Genomic DNA, 14775 nt, shown 5'->3' on the forward strand with positions numbered 1-14775 from the left:
GCTCAGTCGTGTCTGACTCTTTGCGACCCCATGAATTGCAGCACGTCAGGCCTCCCTGTCTATCACCAACTCTTAGGGGATCTAGAATTTTGAGATTGGTAAAGCAGAAGGAAATGTGATAGGATCAATTCATTTTAAGTCTGACTGCTTCGTAGTTTGGTTGATAGACAGTGAGAGTTGAACCCTGGCTCAGTTTCCCATGAAACGTAATGTGAGCAGGAACATATTTTGGTGTCCTCAAACTGACATTGCTAATGCCAGCAGCTGCGTTTTCTAAGCCCGGCAGGAGCACCATGTGACCTGGGCAGGCCTCTTGTCTTTGGAAAAATGCTCCCCTCCGTGTTTACATCCTGGAGCATTAATTACTGAAAAGTAACAACCCTTGCAATGAAATCCTTTTACTTTCCATTGACGTGGAAGCAGTTAGTTACATAGTATCCTTGCTGTGAACTAGCAGCTGCAGCAGCAGCAGCAGCAGTAGCATATTAGGTTTCTGATGCCCTCTGGTGGCTATTTTGCAGTATTGCAAAAGGGAAGGAAAAGGCCATTGCGGCTCAGGGCTGGTAGTGTCACTGGGACGCACAGAGCTGTAGGGCTGAAGGCTCATGGTTATCTTCTTGCTGTGAGTTTGAGGCAGTGAAAATTCATGACTCATTCATCCATCCAGCAAACGGTAATATGCAGGTTAGGTAGACGAGGCCAGTTCTGTTTTGCTTGTATTTTTAGAGCTGGATCAAGTACTTTTGTAGATTGTAGGAAGAGAGCATTGGAAGATCTCCCACTAGTGTGAAAAGTTGGCCTTGCAAAAGGGGTTTAATAGATTACTAAGCGGCTACTGAAATGTTCAAATGTCACCTCTCATTTGGCGACAAATCATTTGGTACCTCTGATTTGAACTCTGTTTATCGCTTGCAGTTTATCAGTTGTCATTCAGTTGCTAAGTTGTATGACTCTTTGCAACCACATGGACTGCAGCACACCAGGCTTCCCTGTCCTTCACTGTCTCCCGCAGTTTGCTCAAACTCAGGTCCATTCAGTCGGTGATGCCACCCAACCATCTCATCCTCTGTTGCCCCCTTTTCCTCCTATCCTCAATCTTTCCCAGCATCAGGGTCTTTTCCAAGGAGTCAGCTTTTCCCATCTGGTGGCCAAAGTATTGAAGCTTCAGCTTTAGTATCAGTCTTTCCGATGAGTCTGTAGGCTGATTTTAAAGACTGTCCTATGTTTATGCTTCTATGTTTCTTCTTTAAAAAGGAAAGGGTGCTCTTGTATCTGACCTGGAGAGAAACACGCTCCACATCGCAGATGTGATTAGGGGAGAGATGGGGTGCTTCCGGAACTCTGTGTCATGTGCCACGGAGCAACCGTGTAGCACTCCAGCGGGTGTGCTGTGAGTGCGGTACCCTGAGGGTTCATCCCTCTGCCTCTGGGCAGCTCAGCTGCTGCTTTGGACCAGCCCCTCAGCAGTCTCTTCTCTATACCCTGTGGTGTCCAACAAAAGTGATTGTTTTGTGCTAGGATGGAAAGTGCTGGGGGCACCGGACAGCAGTTCAGAGTCACGGACTCTGGGCGCCGACCATCTGAGTTTGAAAACCAGTTCAGACACCATCCAGCCATGACTGTGGGGCTGAACTTGGGGGGTGGGCTTGTGGGGATGTGTGATGGGGCTGACATAGCCGTGCACAGTGACCGCGGGAGGCTGACATGACCCGTGTGCGTAACCATGAGCCATGACGGGTTGCTGTGTCTGGTTCCAGTTATTTCTCTTTGGGTTTAATTTCTGTTTCCCTCTGAGAAAGGCACTGACTTGTGGCATTTCTTCTAGTGTTATTACGGCCTTTCTTCCCAGTTTCTCGATAATTTGACCCTCTTTTTGCATACCTTTTGCTTTCTCTTTAGGTTTTGTACCCCTCAATGCCCTGCCCGCTGCAAGCAGGGAAGATGGACGGTTCAGGGTGTTTTCTAAGACCAGTTCCTGCTTTCTTGCCAATGTGACAGCAGCAATGAAAGAGACACTAGTTTTTAGTGGTGCAGTATTTGAGTGAGAACTCCATTGTAGATGGATGGTTTTATTTTCTTCATCTTAAACTTGACTCAGAAAATATCCTTCAAGTTTCATAGCAACCAACATGGAAAATCTTGGTGTTGGTATGTTTTACTGAATCTTCTCCATTGGCCTGATTTTTTTTAAAAAAAATATTGAGTTCTAAAGTAAAATAATATCTGGCTTCAAATAACTTGATTATTTGCAATTGTTATCTCCCATATATTTTTCTGTATTACATAATTTTTTTATTTTGCAAAGAAATTAAATACTTAATAGTACACCCTTGTTTGTTTAGTTAATATTCCAGATTAGGCTGTCATTCCATATTTTAAGTAAGTAGTAATAATGCTACAGTACACATTGCTGTGTGTTGGACCATATCTTTACAGGTCACTTATGCAGCGAAGTGGATGTTTTCGGTCACATGATCTGAACATTTCGAGGTTCTCTGTACAGAACTGCCAGTTCACTCTTGAGAAGCTCTCCTGTTTGGCTCACCCACCAGGGGCATGGGATTTACCCACTTCCCATTTCTCACCTACACTGTGTAGATTGCCTCTGTTAATTCTGAGAGAGAAGTATCATGTTGGTTTTGTTTCAGTTTGTGCAAAGAAATTTGGTCCCTGAGATGTATTTAAGAGAGATTTGCTTCTCTTTTGTACACGACCAATTCCATCCATCTCTGTGACTAATTCTTACGGTTCTTGGATATGTTCACAGATATTTTTCTAACTTCTCATTTGCCTTTTAATTTTGTTTACAAAGTTTGTGTTGCAAACATCTTTTCCAGTCTTACAATTTTATTCTGTAGAGTTTTATCCTTGGTTTTTGTACCTTGAAAGGCTTTTTCTCTCTTGGGAGAAATATGCAATTACCTATATTTATTCTCTTTTCTGTCTGGTTTTTCCATTTTTCCACTTACCTTTTTGTATCAGGTTTATTTTGATTTCTGGCCCAAAGTCAGAACTTAGTTTTACTTCTTGCCAATGGCTGTTAACTAGAACTAAATTTTCCTTTCCCTAATGGTTTGATGGTCACCTTTAGATCGGGTGTTAAGATGCAGTCCACACGAGGGTCTGCTTCTTGGATTTCTCTTTGATTCCTGTGGATGTGTGGTCTTGTTCCGGTGCCAGCACCACGTCACAGTTGGACTGTATCGAAAGGTCACAGCGAGTTCTTTTTATTTTGCAAGTTAGGGCTTTGCTCCGCGTTGGAGTCCCTCCTCTGAACACCAGGTGGCGAGCCCTCATTGGTATGTTTAAGTGGGAGGGACAAAGACACATCAGGCCAGCTTGTTCAGAAAGAAACCTGGGTGATGGAAGCGCCCATCCTGAATTCCAGATAGCAGTTAGATTTCTGCACTTGGTGGGTTTCGGTAGCCTGCCAGGATCTCACCAGGGATGGACTTCACTTTCCCCGCTCTTCACTAAGATACAGGCCAGCGTCGGTCGGCCGTCTTTGTCCCCACAGCCGTTAGTGTGTGTTAGTCGCTCGGTCATGTCCGACTCTTTGCGACCCCGTGGACTGTAGCCGCCAGGCTGCTCTGTCTGTGGGATTCTCCAGGCAAGAAGACTGGAGTGGGTTGCTGTGCCCTCCTCCAGGAGGTCTTCCAACCCAGGGATTGAACCTGCGTCTCTCATGTCTCCTGCATTGGCAGGTGGGTTTTTTACCACCAGACCACCTGGAAGCCCCCCCCCCCGCCACCATAGCCCTTCAGGGGTTCTCACAACTAAGCTCTTTCCTCTGGAGATTTTTCTTGCTGACACTGTATCCTCAGGGGCTTCCCAGGTGGCTCGGTGGTGAAGAATGCACTTAACCAGTTCAGGAGATGTGGGTTTGATCCCTGGTTCGGGAAGGTTCCCTGCCAAAGGAAACAGCAACCCACTCCACTCTTCTTACCTGGGAAATCCATGGACAGAGGAGCCTGGCGGGCTACAGCCCATGGGGTCACAAAGAGTAGGACATGATTTAACAACTAAACAACAACTGTATTCTCTCTCACTGGTTGATCAGAAGGTACCCGTCCTCCCCTGCTTTGGATAGTTAGTTGCCTGTCCCTTTGGTGGGATCCCATCTCCATTTCTGTGGAGGATCCTGGAGCACGACCGACTTGCTTCCCGTTTCCACTGCTTGTAAAACACAGCCTTTCCACCTCCCCATCCAAAACCATTGACTTGAATGTCCGATGCCTTCCGTTTGGTTGAATGGGACTTCTCTGTAAGGACTGGTTGGATCTTTTTCATTTCCATACTGATGTAATAGTATGTGCAACATGGCACACTGTGCTTTGAATAGCTCTTCTTCCTTCCTTCGCTGGGCTCTGACGTCGCTATGGTGAGTTCTGCTGGAGGGTGTGTGCATGGTGTGCACGGAGGCGGGAGTCCACAGAGGGTGTCTCTACACGTGTCTGTGACTCTCCTTGTGGCTTAATTTGGATGTTGGCTGCAGCGCTGGGCAGCTAATTCCATCACGCTGTCACACCTTGGGTTTTTCCAGCATGCTGCATGTGAGGTGGTGAGCATGATGGCTGATGGTGAGGGGCATTATTCCAGAGACTGTCAGTGTCTAACAAACTACCTGCAATCTCAGCAGCCCAGGACTGGTGAATGGATTTGCACAAAGCACCACAGGGGTGGCTTGGCTTTGCTGCACATGGTCTGGGGTCCCACCTGGGAAACTTGAGATTTAGGGTGTGACTTGACTGCAGGGACTTCGTCGTCCAAGGATTCAAAGACCTGTTCACATGCGTGTTGGGGGCCTGAGGTATTTGCTTGGAAGAGGAGGGCTGTGACACACGAGGCCTGGCTTCCTCACAGCCCGATGCTCTCAGAATCTTCACCCTTCTTGCGTCACAGCGCAGGGCTCTAGACGTGAAGGTCCAGCGCACGGGGTGGCTGCCGTGTAACCTGTTACAGTGCAACCTTGCGAGGAACACGGTATTACTGTCACTTCCCTGCGTTGGTTAAAGTGGTTGCCCAGGTGATGGGACGGGGCAGGTGCCCTGCTTCTTGATGGAAGGAGTGTCAGAATTTCAAGGGTTATGCTTGGGGATGTATGGCTTCACTTAAGTAGGGGCTTCTCTGGTGACTCAGATGACAAAGAATCTGCCTGTAATGCAGGATACCTGGGTTTGATCCCTGGTTTGGGAAGGGAGTGGGTCCCTGGAGAAGGGAATAGTGACCCACTCCAGTATTCTTGCCTGGAGAAGTCCATGGACAGAGGAGCCTGGCAGGGTTTATCCATGGGGTCACAAAGTGTCGGACACAACCGAGTGATTTAAAAAAAAATAGAGTGAAATGGGTCTGGGACTAAGGCTTGGGTCTAGCAACTCACCATCCTCATCCTTAAAACGGCAACATAAATGGTGTTTATTTCACAGCTTTTGGAGGATTCAGTGAGATAACCCCCACTGTAAATGTTATTATACTAAACTTCAGCAGTGTTGTCCCTTTTCCGTAAAGGCTGGTGTCCAATTCATTAGACTTAAAATTATGCTTAAAATTATGCTTAAACAGTACTGTGAGCTGGGGACATTTTGAGTATTTTTATTAGTAAAAAGAATGTTAAGGTATCAATAGCTGCAATACGCTTTGTCAGCGTGGGTTTCTGGAACACTGCGAGCTGATGTACACAGCTTTCTGGGAGGCTTGACCAGAGACTGCAGACTGCTACACTGATTGCCTTTCCAGCTTGCTCTGCTTCCTTTTGTCCCCCCGTGCTTTCTGTCTGTTCACATTGATGTGTCCTGGCTCTTCTCTCCTGTTTTCTGTGTGGCCGTGCCTTCTTCTGTCTTTTACCCATTTCCACCTCTTTGGTATTACAGGGACAGCTGTGCATGTTGTCTTTAAGCAGAAGTTTACATCCCTGCATGCTTCTGATCACTGGATCAAGAAGAGGGGTGTAGGCACCTCTTCCAGTGACCGCTTCAGCAAGGGTCAACCTGTTCAGTAATCTGTTTACCAGATGGCACATTTACTGAATTTGTCAGCATATTGACAGTGTTTTTCATTCATCTGTTTTTAAGATTTAGTGTATAAAGTTATTGGATGAAAACCTTTAAAAACAACTTTTGAAGGTCTCTGGGTCATATTAGCTAATTGGCTATGAAGACAAAGCCAAAACAACATCTTAAATTATATTGAATTTGTCTCAGTTCAAAAAAAATGATAAAAAGAAACAGAAGTGACCCACCTTACGCTGCAGATGCCAGAAAAGGGATGACTAAAAACAGAGAGAGACTGTTAGAGGTAACAGAGTTGGGGAGGGGGCAGAGAGTAGGGAAAGCAGAGGAGTCTTGGGGTGGGGTGTCAGCTGAAGGAAGTTGGGGGGCCCATGGTAGAGGGGGAGGATCTGAAGGCCCCAAGAGGTGCTTGCTTTCTACAGCTCTCTTAATTCCCATTATTTATTCCATACGAACTTTATAAATAGTGAAAAATAGCAGTTTTGCTAAAACTTTATAAACAGTTAAAATAAGCCAGTTTTGGTAACATTGATGAATTGTGATCCTTGATCTCACTGCAAGTTGGCCACTGGATGGTCTTTCAAAAAACGGAATTTGGTGACTCTGGTAAATGACATCCCAGGGTACAGTTGTGGACAAGCCTTGACCAAGGTGTCCTCGGGCTGTTAGACGTGCCAGGCTCCCCAAGAGGAGGGGCGTCAGTCACCCTGGGAGAAAAGTCCAAGAATAGTACAACCAGGCTGTGCCAAGGGGGAAAAACATGGCCAGCAAGGCCCTTAGATGGTCCAAGAGGAGCCTGTCCTTTTGAGGTTGGTACCAAAAGACGAGAAGCATGTGGCCACCACGTGCAGGAGGGGTAAAAGCAATCCTGGGAATACATGTTCCCTTCATCCGATTTTAGTGGATGCAGCCTGGCTTGGAATTCTCCTGGACCTGAATCTACTGCTTGAACCTGGCTGCTAGACTTGAATCTACTTCTCTTTTAAGAAAAGTAGACTGTGTTCTACTAAGGGAAAGTTTTTTCTCCTGTCCCATGGAAGCATGGCCTTTGAATTTCCATAAAGCCTCTTATGGTCTCTGGAGGTGCCTGTTAAGGAATTTACAGTTGAAATGTCATACAGTGAAGTCAGTCAGAGAAAAGCAAATATATATTAATGCATATAAGTGAAATCTAGAAAAATAGTATATCCAGTCTTATTTGCAAAGCAGAAACAGAGATGCAGACATAGAGAAAAACATAGATACCAAGGGGAGGGGGTCAGTAGGATGGATTGGGAGATGGGGATTGGCACATCCACACTGTTGATCTCATGTATAAAATAGTTAGCTCATAAGAACCTACTGTATAGTACAGAGAACTCAGTGTTCTGAAATCCAAAAAGAACGGGCACGCACATGCACGCATGCCTGCACGGGCTTCCCAGGTGGCGCCCGTGGCAAAGAAACCACCTGCCAATGCAAGAGACATAAGAGACATGGGTTCAGTCCCTCAATCGGGAAGATCCCCTGGAAGGGGACATGGCAACCCACTCCAGTATTCTTGCCTGGAGAATCCCATGGACAGAGGAGCCTGGTGGGTGACAGTACATGGAGTCACAAAGAGTCTGACACGACCAAAGTGACTGAGCGTGAGCATACACACACACACACACACCCACCCAAGGATGGGCGATTCACTTTGCTGTACAGCACAGCCTTAACACGACATTGTAAAGCAACTATGCTCCGATGTAAAACTACAGCTGCAGTTGGATGCAGTTTAATCTGGAAATCTCAGTGTAACTGCTAGAGGGCAGCAGCCGCTGTTCGGAAATCATCACTCAGTTCTCTGCAAATCAGGTCTGTTTTTTATTTGGCCAGCCTCAGAGAAAGTTAGAACTTATGGATCCCTTATAAAAACAGCTCATATTTACTTTTTTTTTTTAACCTTCTGGCAAGAAGAGAATTCTAAATAACTGTATGAATTGAAAAGAGTCTAAGCATATGTGCATAAACAAAATAATAGTTACTTATTACTCTGAAGCCAGAGGATAGAAAAAATGTTGAATGTATACTTTTGATATGTGTCCAAATACTGTTTATGCAGCGTGAATTCATCTATATGTATCTTAAGTTCCCTAACGACTTAGTAAATAATTGTTGACTTGGAACTGAACTCTTAGGACCCCCTGACAAAAGTATTCAGACAGCTCCTTCCTTCTATAGGTGAAGGCCTTCTATAGTAAGGCCTAAGGAAATCACAATGCCTAAGGTTATATGGTTATTAAAAGGAAGGTCTGGGATTGTAATCCACCATCCCCATCTTATTTTATTCATTCATTTATTCACATCTTCATCTAATTCAACTACTATGCATATTAGGTAACTCTGGGCATACATCCTATCTTCCAGAACTTTGATTTGGAGGAGTTTAATATTATGTGTTAAGGTGCCCAAGTAAAATGTTTTCTATATTTAAATAATTTTATGAAATACAGTCGACAAGTTGAACCCTGTTTTTTTTCTTATACATTTTAATTTGTGTGTGTGTCTTTAACCTGGCTGTGCTGTGCCTTGGTTGTGGCATGAGGGGTCTTTCACTGCCCTTTGTGGGCTGTTTGTTGCTGTGGATGGGCTTTTCTCGAGTGGCGCACAGACTCAGTACTTACGGCACATGGGCTTAGTTGCCCCGTAGCATGTGGTGTCTTAGTTCCTGGGCCAGGAATCAAACCCTCGTCCTCTACGTTGGAATGTGGATTCTTAACCACTGGACCAGCAGGGTCGTCCCAGACTGTTTTTGTTGTTTGCTTTTGTTTGTCATTAAGGCACTTCTTGGGCTTTCGCAGTTTGATGTTTTACTCTACATAGGAAGTTCCAAGTAAGGGCAGAGTAAACAGCTTTTCCCAGTGGTTCTGATGACAAGACCCTTTCAGTCTGTGGAGCATCGTGAAATATGAGTGTTGTGAAACCTCATATCACTGTTTCTTAGAGTCTGGGTATAGCTTTCTATTCAACTCCCTGGTGCTATAGTATCTCAGCTACCAGGTTTCTTTGCTTTTGCCTGTTCCTTCTTCCTTCTAAATTATAAGCTGCTGCCAGATTTATATTTCTAAAGCTTGGCTCTGATCATTCTGCTCCTCTGCTTATAAGTAAACCTGAATTTCCTTCCCTCTCGCACTAAAATAATTCCAGATGGAGCAAAGACTTAAGTGTAAAAAATGAAAAACTACAAAAATCAGTGGGAAGAAACATGGCTGAACTAATTTAAAATCCTTTAGTGAGGAAACTTCTCCTAAGCAGAATGTTAAATGACAATGTCATAAATAAAACTGGTAAATTTGCCTAAATGAAAATAACTTATTGTAAGAAATAATGTAAGTCTAAACAAAGTATGACAAGATTTACAGCCAGTGGCTGCTTTCCATAATTAAGGGCTCATTCAAATCCATAAGCAGAAGACAAAACCATGAGCTCATAGAAAAGTGGGCAAATGATATCAGAGAGAATTTCACTGACAAAGACAAATGTAGGTCATGAAAATATGAAAGATCCTAAACTTTACTCAAAATGTTAATAATAGAGAAAAATAAAGATTTTTCTTTTACCTTCCATTAGTTCAAAGTAAAGGTTTATGACATCAAATATTGGTGAGTATGCAAAGAAAAAAACAGAAGACATATACTTTTAGTGGAAGTGTAAAGTTTGACAGATTTTGGAAGTATAATTTGACTGTGGTTGTCAGAACCAGAAAAGACACACATCCATTTGTCCTGCTTTTTTTTAAAAATAGAATCATGTGTGAACTGAGATAGACATACACAGATGCTTGTAGTATTGTTTGTGCTAGTAAAAAAAAAATTGTCAATGAAATAAATGTTCATTGTTTGATAACTAATTGCATAAATTAAGATACAACAACACAGTGAAAATGTTTGCAGTTGGTAAGAGTTAAAAAACTGAGAAATCTGCATTGTTGATATGAACAGAGCTTCAACGTACTTTAATTGTGAAATTAGTGCATCTAATATGATTACATTCAAGTTAAAAACAATTCTTGTATTTTTTCCTGTGAAACACTCTAGAAACTGGTGCATTAGAGGAATGGGAATGAGGAAAGATTGAGAGGGTGGAGAATTTTCGTTTCATACCTTTCAGAATCATGTGTGTGTACTACACTTTTTAAACATTTTTATATAAATAAAAGAGAACAAGAAAAACAAAACCACCCTTTATTTCTTACAGAGCAAAACCATAACTTTTTATTTTGTGATTTTAAAGTATTTTAGTCTGATTCAAAACCGGATTTTTTTAACTTTCTCATTAAACATTTTTTCCCTTAACTTTTGGATGAATTAAAATGCTTTCTGGACACCACACAAATTCAGGCATTTCTTAATTGCCAGTCTCTTTCCCCTTGCAGTGCCGATCCCTCCAGCCGAAATGGCCTTGGTCCTTCTCTGTGTGGCCAGATGCACCCGTGTTTCAATTCCCACCTCCTTTATTTCAGCCTCCACTGATCCCCAGTTAGCACTGTGAACGAGCATCGAACCCCCAAGCTCTATTCTCTTTAGACACTTACCTCTTGGACCTGGTGTTATATATGCCGTCCGTCTGCTGTCCACCAGGTGCAGAAGAAAAGGCTTTGGCTGGATTTTCCCTTGCAGTCCCCCTTGGTCCCTAGCAGTGGGCTGTGTCCGAGGTGACCTGCGTTCGCAGCCCGTGAGTGATGGTAGCGGCCGGGCAGGTACTGGGCCCACAGAGACGTGCCCATCGGGGTGTTGTGAGCAGAAATGGGGACTGCCCCGCGCTGTTGTCAGGAGCGTGAACCGGCGCGGCGTTTCTGGAGGCTCTCCCTCTCTGAGCACACACAGACCACCACAGCATGTTCGGCAGGGGAGCGGGAAACCCCGGCCACAGCTGCTTAAGCGCTCGCAGGGTCTACACCTGCGGCTGTGTGAGTCCCTGGCACCTGCATGGCGGAGCGGGTGCTAGCCCAGGGTGGACGCCTCGTCTCAGGCCTCCTGGTTTCATTCTCCTTCTAAAGTTCCACAGCACCTCTTTATTCCCGAGAGCCTCGTTGTTCATGAAGCGCCCCGTGGCGGGCGGGAGGTTAAAGTCCACCCATTGGGGTGTCACCTCCCCGGCTCCGTCATCTGGGCCTTGCATTCCTGAGCGGCCTAGTTAAGATGTCACTCGCCTGACAGCGAGGCACTTAGGCGCGAGAGAAAAACCACGACGTGCCCCCCAGGCCCCACCCGCCCGTTTCTCAGTTTCCCTCACAATTAACTCCGCACTCACTTGACACCCTGGTTCCTTGTTTGGTTTTGTAAACCCTGGCCCCTTTTTTTCTATGAATTCCAGACATTAATATTTTCTTTCACGCGCGGCCGCCATTCAGCCGTGACGCGGTTTGAACATTATGTAGCTGTCAAGATGCCTGGGGATTACCCAGCGTGCCTTGCCTCTGAGAAAGCGACACCGCCGAGGCCGGCCTGTGAGATGTTTATTTTGAGAGCACGCTGACAGGCATGAAGGCCTGCTCCCAGAGTGGCAATTTCATTTAATTAAAGGCCTCTTTTTATTAGAGTTACCCCCTCCCTTTTTATCTATATATATATCAGAATGATTGTTAAAATCTGACTTGCCAGAGGTGTTCTCTTGTACTGTAAAAGGGAGGGAGGTCGGCGGATTACTCACTTACTAGTGGCTCTGCTGCTGAATGGCTGGGAATGCCTTCCTCTTTGCTCTCCTTCTCAGACCTGTGTGCTCCTGTGTCCAGGTTTGAAAAATACTGCTGGGTTCTTGAGAAAGTCGCATTGACCTATGGACACTCAGGTGTGTAAGAGCTACGGGAGCCCAGCTCTGCGCCCTGTGAGGACCTGGGCAGATTGGGGGCGGTGGGGAGGCTCATCTATATAGTGATGACTGTTTCGAGTTGTGTGGCAGAGACCAACACAGCATTGCAAAGCCGCCTTCCTCCAATTAAAAAACTAAACTGAAAAATTAAAAAAGCAAAATAAAGACTGCCGGGTTTCTGTGCCTTTGTTGCCAGACTTGAACTGTAGGAGTTGAATATGCATCCATGTCTGTCTGACAGACAGATTTCTTTGTTTTAAAGTTAGTAGCCTTGCCATCCTGGAATGGCTGAGTTAACACACTCCGGGACCTTGGTTCCTCTGTTAGAACTTTTAATCAGTGTGTGCTATCTTACCCTCGAGTGATGTAACTGCCAGTTAAAATCTTCAGGATAAGGATTGCATTCGTGTTCAGGAGTTTTCCATTCCACAGAAACCTCGGAAAGAGCTGAAAAAAAAAGATTGAAATGATTGAAATGATTCATGGTGGATATTAAGGAGTTGGAAATATTTGTGACAGAGTAGCCTAATTAATTTTTGATGTAATATTCTTAGACTCTATCAGCTTGACTTTACTATCAAGAACACACATCAGTAAATCTGTGGAGGCCTCTGTTGGGCATTGTCCAAGACACCTGGAATGTGTCAGTGAACAAAACAGACCACTGGACTCTGAGCTCAGACTTATTCAGAGTCTGGTTCACAATGAATTATACCAGCATACCTCCCCGAATTAGAATTTTTTTCTCTCTGTGCCTTGCTCAGCTGGCCTTCGTTTTTGCCCTTGTGGGGTCTTCATCGTTCACTCTTGCCTCCTTTCTTCCTCACTCACTGACTAGTGGTGCGCAAGGATGTCCAGGATGCACAAGGATGTTCTGTGCCCTGAGTGTGGTGGCACAGATGCACGCGTGTATCACACATGCATAGCACGCAATCCTGGTATTCTGCTTATGGGCATTGTTTTTTTCTCAGTTGATCTCAGGAGTGTGGAGGAGGGTCCGTCATCGGTCCCTCTTTCTGCTTTGGACACAGTGGCTCTAGCGGCACATTATTCATCCCTCTTGGCATCTGTTTCAAAGCTCCCTGCGAGGAGGCCGCAGGTCAGGGTGTCAGCCGGGCCCGCTGAGGGCCTGGCCAAGGGGGCGTTCAGCTGGCCCCGGGGGAAACTGTTCTCTGCTTTGCAGGTGCAGGGGTGGCGAAGAATGGCAACTTTGTCGGTTTAATCTCTGCGGCCCCCGTTCCAGTGTCCCTTGGCCCCATCTTTTGAGCCGATGGTTCCAGAGACTGGTTTATTTATTATGATTATATTCTAAAGGACAGGGTTCTCTCGAGTCAGCCATCTGGCCAAATGTTTGAAAACAGTTTATTTCCATTTTCCCTGACTCATGGCCATCCTTGGGAGGGGTGGGCTTCTCTCCAGGACCCCTGATGTCGGTGGCTGGTGCCGCTGGATTTTACGTCTTGAATTCTTTGTGGGTAGGAGAGTGGTGACATTCCCACAATGAACCCACACAGAGAAAGTTCAAGGACCCCATTTATATTCAATCACAAAGGCAAAGAAGAGTCAGCATTTTCCCCAGATTGTTTCATTTCTCTCCACTCTCAACCCTTAGTCTCTGTGCAGGGCGACATTTGTTCTGGGTGTGCTCAGTGGTACACTTTGAGTCTGGAGTGTGGGAAGAATATTTACTTAATGGAGATACTAGGCTTTCTACGTGCATTTCTTAAAACAGTCCTGCTCTCTTTTTCTGTTAAAGGCACGAGTGATCCCTATGTGAAGTTTAAGCTGAATGGGAAGACCCTGTACAAAAGTAAAGTCATATATAAGAACTTGAACCCAGTTTGGGACGAGATAGTTGTATTGCCAATTCAAAGCCTTGATCAAAAGCTGCGTGTGAAGGTAATCCCAGATAACGTTCAGATCTCTTTTATTAAAAATATTCGTTTCTCAGCCATCTTTGCCTTCTTAAAAGTCAACTTCCCCAAATTCATTCTTGTATAATTCCTAAGCACTGGGTTTAAAAATATGTGTAGAAGGAATTCTTTATACCCTTGGTTCAAAACTGTATGTTACTCTCAGATCAGTCAGAGTGAAAATAATATCCCCATTGATTGTATTTAAACTTACTGAATGTGGAAGAATTATTACTGCCAATGCAGTGGTGACAAGTACTAAAGCCTTTCTCATTAGGAATAACTTTATACTTAATAGAGCTTTAAGCTACCGGTTATAAGCATCAATTGCTCTAACATCTGGGTTAAAACTGCATGAGTTGAGCACAGGATGGGATTGCTGTAGAATATTTCGCAAATTTCTATTTAATTGGCAGAGTTGCCCACAGTGGAAAATACTGAATTTTAATGATAGACCATTTAAACTACAGAGAGTGGTCCATTGTGCATAATGTCTTAATGCATATGAATACTGCCTTAAAAGTATTTTCTGCTATTTTGGCCATAGTAAGCCAAATGGACAGGTTGGAATAATTTTGTTCTCTTCACCAGCTTGGCTAAATTCTTCTTTAACTATATTGTGCAAATTATTTTTAGATCTAGAAGACTGAACTCACAGTTCCAAGTCTATTGCATTTATCCATGCTGTGATATACTCAATTTGTTTACCATATGAATGTGTTATTGGCCTTCCTTTTCTTTGCAGGTATATGATCGAGATTTAACTATATCTGATTTCATGGGTTCTGCATTTGTCATTTTGAGCGATCTTGAGCTTAACAGGTATTGTAATTTTACCATCTAATTGTGATTAGTGAATTTTAGAGGTAACTCAAGATAATAAAATGAAAAATCTGAATAAATGAAAGAGTGCTTTAAAATGTGAGCTTTTTTATGATTTTTGCTTTTTAGCTCCCAAATATATATTGGTCTGACTTTAAATCTTCTATAACATAATTTAAAAGATGTGAGCATAATTT

General features: G+C 44.2%; 1 protein-coding gene across 2 annotated transcripts in view; it reads left to right on the forward strand.

Annotated features, from left to right (window-relative positions):
- Positions 1-14775, forward strand: part of MCTP2 (multiple C2 and transmembrane domain containing 2) — a 284499-nt gene that overhangs the window by 98916 nt on the left and 170808 nt on the right. For both annotated transcript variants that reach the window (XM_055417730.2, XM_088829687.1), the window contains exons 5-6: positions 13600-13742; positions 14502-14578. In XM_055417730.2, the coding sequence (XP_055273705.2) occupies positions 13600-13742; positions 14502-14578 (220 nt within the window). The remainder of the gene's footprint in view (positions 1-13599; positions 13743-14501; positions 14579-14775) is intronic.

This window comes from Moschus berezovskii, chromosome 21, assembly GCF_049115385.1.
Source record: "Moschus berezovskii isolate FMDL1 chromosome 21, NW_MosBer_1.0, whole genome shotgun sequence".
NCBI lineage: Eukaryota > Metazoa > Chordata > Mammalia > Artiodactyla > Moschidae > Moschus > Moschus berezovskii.